The sequence below is a fragment of the Phaseolus vulgaris genome, chromosome 1, assembly GCF_000499845.2.
Source record: "Phaseolus vulgaris cultivar G19833 chromosome 1, P. vulgaris v2.0, whole genome shotgun sequence".
Taxonomy (NCBI): domain Eukaryota; kingdom Viridiplantae; phylum Streptophyta; class Magnoliopsida; order Fabales; family Fabaceae; genus Phaseolus; species Phaseolus vulgaris.
The window spans coordinates 17,464,120-17,471,897 of NC_023759.2; the positions used below are offsets into that span (position 1 = coordinate 17,464,120).

Consider the following 7,778-nt stretch of genomic DNA (forward strand, 5'->3'; position numbering starts at 1 on the left):
ATGTTGGGAAAAGGAAAACTGGCGGAATTGAGGGCGATCGCCCGATCCCACAAGCTTGCGGCGGGCTCCCAAACTGTGCCCAACTCGGTGGTGGAGATCGCCGCTGCCCAAGGAAAGACTCCTCCCCGAGGTCCAACTTCTTCTGGGGTACTACTCGCCCAAGAAAGGAAAAAACTAGTTTTGAGGAAACCCAAAAGGAAGACTCCTCAGGTGGTGCAAGAGGAAGAAGATGATGATGAAGAGACTGAGGATGGCCTCATCATTAAGAGGAAAAGGGTGGCCACCTCTACACCACCTGCACTCCCAACACCAACACCGCCCTCACCTCCAGCTCCGCTAGAACCAGTCCAAGCAACACCCCTGGCTGCCGCGCCCCCAGTGGTTGAAAGCAGCGGCCCTAACTACGCAGAGAACCCTCCAAGCGCCTCAACACCGTTTATATCTGTCGGAAAGGGTCCTCCTTCCACCACATCCATCGCTGGGGCTGCCTTAGGAGAAGATGAGGGCGCTCAGGCTTCGCCAATACTTATAACAGAATCTCCGACCTCACCGCCACGCCTAGAAGCCCCCCTTGCTCTACAAGCTCAAGAGGGTGGTGGTGAAAGTCAACATCAAACCCCACCAGCGCCTCCAGCATCAGCCTCAAGCCTCCCAGATCCCTCTAAAGAGACCTTGGGACCCTTCGCAGCTCAACTGAAGATCATGGCGGAAGATCTTCCTTTGCTCGTATCAAGAGCTGTGAAGGAGTCACTCAAGAAGCTCCAAGAGGAGAACTCCGCGCTTAAGGAGTCAAACCTTATGATAAGGGCTGAGGCTGAAAAACTCTCTTGCAATCTGATGATGGTGGAGATCGAACATTCAAGGCTGGAGGACGCAATGGATGCCGAGCTAAGGAACACACGCAAGGAAGCCTCCGATCTGCGCCAAAAACTGCACACCCAGCTTCAAGAGAAAATTGACCTGGAGAGTAAGTTGGTTCCATACAGGGTCAAGGTGGCAGATATGGAGGCCGCACGAAAGGCTGAAGCTTCCATGGTGGAGAAGCTTGAAAAGAGATCAGCAGACAGGGAGATCCTCCTAGGGAAGGTTGAGAAGGAAAGGGACAAGGCTCTTGCTGAGCTCGCCGAAGCTCGTGAGGAGACCAAAAAGATTGCTGCAGAGCTGACACAGACTCGGGATGAGGGCAAAAAAGCTGCTGAAGAACTCACTCGATCTCATGAGAAAAAAGAAGATCTGAAGAAGCAAACTCATGAGCTCGAGCAGAGCGCTGCTCAAGTCCTCTCCGCCGGGTTCGACCCCGCTCTGGAGCAAGTAGCATGCCAATACCCTGAGCTCGACCTTTCCATGGTGTCGATCTGCAACGAAGTGGTGGATGGGAAGATTGTACCCTCTGAAGACTAACTGCCTCTCCCCATCACCTCTTCTTCGAAACTTGTCGTTTATCCTTTGTTTGTAATAACTATTTGTGTATAGACTTGAATTGACGCTGCATATATAATTTTCATTTCTTGAATATCGTCTTTCTATTTACCTTGCATGCTTTTGCCTCAATTTGCTGTGGGGTTAACTAACGTAACCGGTGAAACTTACTCAACTGCATCAACTCAGCAATACTCGGGCTTAACCCTTCACATACTGCTTTTAACTTGAGTAAACTGTTAATCTTATAACAACTTATCAAACTGTTAACTCAAAGTAAACTTGAGCAACTATTAACTCTTTAGCGATGATATTTAACATAACTTGTGAACTTAAGGCAACAAACCTTACCATAAATCACATACTAGGCAGCAGGTTTTAACTCAAACTAGTATTAAAATACAGTTTACCTGATCTGCCAAGCAAGGTGACCCCTTACTCCTGTCATCGCCTGGAACTCTTCTGATCGCCGTACAGCCCATTCGCTATCTCAACCCTCACGCTGTAGGGTTCTGGCGATGCGATCTTTCTTACTTTCATAACTTGATCATTGTTCCCTCATCTGGGGGTAGAGGCGCCTTTCGGATCCTTCTCTACCTCCCTGAGTTTTAGAACAATGATCTGGATAGTGAGGTATTTTCTTCGAACCTACTTCAGTTATCCTTTTAACTTCTTCCACCCTTCACGCCGTACCTGAACTCGTTTAACACGAGAGGGATTTTTTCTATCTTCGCACCGCCTGCAAGCGTGGAAACTTTATCTGGTCTTACTGGGTCAATATTGATGTTTCACTTAAAGGGGAAAAGGCGTTTTCCTTCAACCTTCCCTTCCCACCGTTTAAGGTCACGAACACCCCTGACCTTTCAGTTCATCTTGCCTGAACTCACTCTGAGGTGAGAAGGACTTTCTCTGGTGCCTCAGCTTGCCCAGGGTGTACATCTCCTCCCCCATGGATGCACTGAGGACTTTTAACCTGTTCTCGCCTGCACTCACTCAAAGGCGAGGAGGACTTCTTCTGTTCTCGCCTGCACTCGCTCAAGGGCGAGGAGGACTTCCTCTGTTCTTGCCTGCACTCGCTCAAAGGCGAGGAGGACTTCTTCTGTTCTCGCCTGCACTCGCTCGAAGGTGAGGAGGACTTCTTCTGTTGCCTCAAGACGCACGAGAGCGTTGAGGTCTTTAATCATCACTGGTGCCTCCGATCGCCGAAAGACGATGAGGTCTTTTAAACTTTTTAACTATTGCCGCCGATCGCTGAAAGACGATGGGAACTTTAAAACTTTTAACTGATGCCGCCAATCGCCGAAAAACGATGGGGACTTTAAAACTTTTAACTAGAAAGCATGTAATATAACTTTGTCGTTGCCTTAGATCACGTACGAGTGATAAGGTCTTTTTTCTAAAAACTTTCAAAACAACAAGCATGCAATCTTAGAAACTTTAAACTTGAAAACTCTTCTTTATTGGGTGGCCTCATTAAAAACCCTCCTTAGGGAAAAAATAGTGCCCCCTTGAACAATTTTAACAGAAAGCATGTAAATCTCTTCATGTTTGTCTTTACTTACAAGGCTTTAACTGTAATATAATTTGAGATGCGTGGCGTTCCAAGTGCGAGGAATCGCCCCTCCTTCTAACGTCTCTAAGCGGTAGGCGCCGTTCCCGAGCACCTCAGTTATTCTGAACGGTCCCGTCCACTTAGGTGATAACTTGTTCTCCATCTTGTATTGATGGGCCTTCCTCATCACCAGGTTGCCCCCTCTGAACCGCCTCGGCATTACCTTAGAGTTATACCTTCGCTCAATCCTCCTCTTTACTGCTTCGGCCTTCACTCTCGCCTCCTCCTTGACCTCATCCAGTAAATCCAGATTCATTCTTCTTTCTTCGTTCGAGTCTTCCGCCACAAAGTTCTGGAATCTCGGCGAGCTTTCCTGGATTTCGACTGGAATCATCGCATCACACCCATAAACCAGGCTAAACGGGGTCTCGTGGCTTCCTGACTGTTCAGTGGTATGGTACGCCCAAACTATGCGGGGTACCTCTTCAGCCCACGATCCCTTAGCTTTCTCTAGTCTTCTCTTTAAACCTCTCAGCAACACCCTATTGGCAGACTCCACTTGGCCATTCGTCTGTGGGTGCTCAACGGATGCAAACACCTGTTGTATTCCCACCTCTTCGCACAGCTTTTTCAACAGGTGACTTGCAAACTGAGTCCCATTGTCCGACACCAGGCGTTTAGGCACACCAAACCGGCACACAATGTTCTTCCATACAAAGCTTTCGATCTTATGTGCGGTGATCTGGGCTACTGGCTCCGCTTCGATCCACTTGGTGAAGTATTCAATCGCCACTACCAAGTACTTCATCTGCCTGACCGGCAATGGGAAGGGTCCCAGAATGTCGATTCCCCAAGTGTGAAACGGCCAGGGGCTATAAATTGACTTCAGCTCTTCTAGGGGTGCCTTGTGCCAATCGGCGTGCTGCTGACATTGCTTGCAACATTGAGCATACTTCTTGCAGTCCTCCCTCATCGTTGGCCAGTAATAACCTGCACGGAGAGCTCTTGCAGCCAAAGCTCGACCCCCGATGTGACTCCCACATATACCTTCATGGAGCTCGGCCATAATCCTTGTACATTTTTCTTCGTGCACACATACTAGGAGTGGGTGTGTAAACCCAAACCTGAACAGCTCGCCGTCGATCAAGGTGAACTTGCTAGAGTTCTTCTTTATCTTCCTAGCCTCCGTCGGATCCAGCGGGAGAACGCCATCTGCCAGGCAGCGCTGGTATTGCGTTATCCATGTGTCTGGCCTATGCGTAGCGCAGACCTGCGTTACGTTCACCCTCTCCCCTCGACATGCTCTTATTCTGGGCGTTCTCAAGGTCTCCTGGGTTAAAGACCTGTGACTTCTCGCCCCTCTCCCCGTCGACTTACTTATCTGAAGAACCTGGTGATCTGCTACAAACGCCCTAGGCGTCTTCAGAGTTTCTTGAATAACGGTCCTCTGCCTACCCCCCTTGCCCGAGCTGGCGAGCTTGGCTAGCAGGTCAGCTCGGGCATTTTGCTCCCTGGGTACATGCACCACCTCGAACGAGGCAAAGGAACCCTTCAACTCCTGCACATACTCCAGGTAAGCCGCCATTTGTGGATCCTTGGCCTGGAACTCGCCTGTTACTTGACCCGTGACCAACAACGAGTCACTCTTGGCCACCAACACCTTAGCTCCCATCTCCTTAGCCAACAAGATACCTGCAATCAACGCCTCATATTCTGCTTGATTGTTACTAGCTTTAAAGGCAAACCTCAGGGACTGTTCTATCAGCACGTCGTCGGGCCCTTCTAGAATGACTCCAGCACCGCTGCCCTGCTGGTTAGACGATCCGTCCACCGAAAGTACCCAACGAAAATCGTCCCCCTCAATTCGTGCTGCTTCTGACGAGAGCTCGACCACAAAATCAGCGAGAATCTGCCCCTTGATCGGTCCTCGGGGTTCGTATTTGATGTCGAACTCTGACAGCTCCACTGCCCACTTCACCATTCTCCCAGCTACATCAGGCTTCTTTAAGACTTTCTAGATAGGCAAGTCGGTCATCACCAACACCGTAAAGCTTTGAAAATAGTTGCGCAACCTCCTCGTCGAGAATACAACTGCCAGTGCAGCTTTCTCCAAGGCCTGATACCTTACTTCTGGGCCTTGTAACACCTTGCTAACGAAGTAGATAGGTTTCTGAGTCTAATCTTGATCTTGGGCGAGCACCGCACTCACCGCCCTCTCAGTTACAGCAAAATACAACCTGAGAGGGGTTCCTACCAAAGGCTTGCACAAAACCGGCGGGCTCGCCAGGTACTCTTTAAGCTTTACGAAAGCTTCTTCGCATTCCTACGACCAGACAAACCTATTGTTTCGCCTTAAGCATTGGAAATACGGATGGCCTTTCTCTCCACTAGCTGACACGAAACGAGATAGGGCGGCCATCCGACCTGTAAGCTGCTGCACCTCCTTTACGGTAGCCGGGCTTCTCATCGCCAAGATGGCAACACACTTATCAGGATTTGCTTCAATTCCCCTTTCAGTCAAGAGGAAACCCAAGAACTTCCCTGCCTCTACGCCAAAAATGCACTTCTCGGGGTTTAGCTTTAATTTGTACTTGGCGATCGTGGTAAACAGCTCCTCCAGATCTGAGATGTGCTTGCTTTTTTCTAGCAAAGTCACGACCATATCATCTACGTACGCTTGCACATTCCTTCCCAGCATCGGTGCAAGTACCTTGTCCATCAACCTTTGGTACGTGGCCCCTGCATTTTTCAACCCGAAGGGCATCACTTTGTAGCAGTAGCACGATCTCTCAGTCATGAAGGCGGTCTTCTCTTCATCCATAGGATGCATCTTAATCTGGTTGTACCCAGAGAAGGCATCGAGGAAGCTCAACAACTTGCACCCTGCTGCACTGTCGACCAGGGCGTCTATACTTGGCAAAGGGTATGAATCCTTTGGGCAAGCCTTGTTTAGATCCGTGAAGTCGACGCACATGCGCCACTTCCCGTTACTCTTCCTCACCAGCACGACATTGGCCAACCATTCAGGGTACTGGACTTCCCTGATATGACGCGCGACGAGGAGCTTTTGCGTTTCGTCCCTAATCGCCCGTCTTCTCTCCTCATTAAACATTCTTCTTCTCTGTCGCACTGGTCTGACCTGTATGTCCATGGCTAGGTGGTGACACAAGAAATCGGGATCGATTCCCGGCATGTCTGAAGTAGACCATGCAAAAGCATCCAGATGCCTTTCTATCACCTTGGCGATCTGGTCTTGTATCTCACCTTCCAAAGATCTTCCCAACTTGAAGACCTTGCCCCCGATCTCCCTCTCAAGCCACTCCTCGACGGGTTTGGGCCTTGTTTCACTGGCGATCACCGCCCTGGCGATTCCCGATTCCCTAGCCTCCTCTGGGCGGTTTCTCGCCTCTTCCTCCCGATCGGCATTCTTTCCCCCTGCTTCGGCGTCCACCATGACGACATCGCCTTCGGCGGTCACTTCCATCGCCGCGTCGACAACTCGTCCCTCTGCTACCCCAGGCTCCACACCGGGAGCTGGTGTCGTGGTGACGTAGCTCACCGACCTCTTGGTCTTGAGGCTGTTTTCGTAACACTTCTTTGCCTTCTTCTGGTCAGACCTTATGGTGATCACCACCCCTTCCATCGACGGCAATTTAACCTTCATGTGCCTGGTTGAGGGCACAACTCCTATTCTGTTGAGGGTCGGTCTTCCCAACAGAATGTTATACGCCGAGGGGGCATTCACGACGAGGTACTTGATCTTCTTCGTCCTCGAGGCCGCCTCGTCTGTGAACGTGGTTCTCAACTCAATGTACCCCCTGACCTCCACCTGGTAGCCAGCGTACCCATACAAGCATCCTCCGTAGGGCCTTAACTGGTCAAGGGGTAATTGCAGCTTGGTGAAAGTCGGCCAGAACATGACATCTGCCGAGCTTCCTTGATCCAACAGTACCCGATGGACCTTCCTTCCCGCCGTGACTAGCGAGATAACTATGGGATCGTTGTCATGAGGCACAACGTCCCTGAGATCCTCCTTTGTGAACGTAATGTCCACATCTGGTGAGTGATCTTCGAACACATCTACTACCATCACAGACCTTGCATATTTCTTCCTTTGTGATGCAGTACATCCACCACCTGAGAAACCTCCAGCGATGGTGTGGATCTCGCCGTGAGTGGGCACCTCATGCTGCTGGCCCTCACCGCTCGCCGGCTGAGAGCTCGACGTTTGCCCCGTTCTCTTGTCCAGTAGGTAGTCATTCAAGAAGCCGCTCTTGACCAAATCGTCGAGTTGGTAAACCAGGGCCAAGCATGAATCAAGGGAGTGACCAAAACTTTGGTGGAATTCGCACCATGCGTTCGGTTTTGGTCCTAACACCTTGTCTGAGACTTTCTCAAGCGCCTTAAGCCTGGCAGCTATGTTGGGAATGGCGATCAGGTCCGCCAATCCCATGACGAACTTGTACCTCGGGGGGCGATTGAACTCCCTAGGGCGCCCTGGACCCTTCCCCTTGTTTTTCTTTGGATCGTAAGGATGGCGAGTCCTTTGATCCTTTTTGGTCGCCGCCGTCTCCAGCACCCTCTGCGGCTGGATTCTAGTTTGGGCCTGTGACCTAGCAAGAGCCACATTCCCTCTCTTTTCTGCAACCTCGCTCTCGTCGACGATGTGGGCCACAGCAAGTCGCCGAATTTCAGCAAACGTGGCGGGGCGGCTCCTAATCAGCGCCTCGCTGAAAGGTCCAGGCAGTATGCCCTTTTTGAAGGCGTATACCAACATCTCCTCGTCCTTGGCAGGCGAGCGGACCAT

At 50.7% G+C, this 7,778-nt stretch overlaps 2 protein-coding genes across 2 annotated transcripts; one reads left to right on the top strand and one right to left on the bottom strand.

The window, feature by feature from the left end:
• Positions 1-1,401, top strand: LOC137815614 (uncharacterized). Its single transcript, XM_068618727.1, has one exon. The coding sequence runs from the start codon at positions 1-3 to the stop codon at positions 1,399-1,401; it is 1,401 nt and encodes a 466-aa protein (XP_068474828.1).
• A 4,674-nt stretch (positions 1,402-6,075) lies between these two features.
• LOC137815615 (uncharacterized) lies at positions 6,076-7,778 on the bottom strand. The gene is made up of 2 exons (XM_068618728.1): positions 6,535-7,778; positions 6,076-6,166 (listed from the first exon to the last, which is right to left on the bottom strand). Exons 1-2 carry the CDS (start codon positions 7,776-7,778, stop codon positions 6,076-6,078), a joined length of 1,335 nt encoding a protein of 444 aa, XP_068474829.1.

Coding starts and splice junctions, on each gene's coding strand:
- LOC137815614 (XM_068618727.1), top strand. CDS start 1: ATGTTGGGAAAAGGAAAACTGGCGGAATTGAGGGCGATCGCCCGATCC.
- LOC137815615 (XM_068618728.1), bottom strand. CDS start 7,778: ATGGTCCGCTCGCCTGCCAAGGACGAGGAGATGTTGGTATACGCCTTC. Junction 6,167..6,534: donor AACAGCCTCAAGACCAAGAG/GTCGGTGAGCTA, acceptor GGTCTACTTCAG/ACATGCCGGGAATCGATCCC.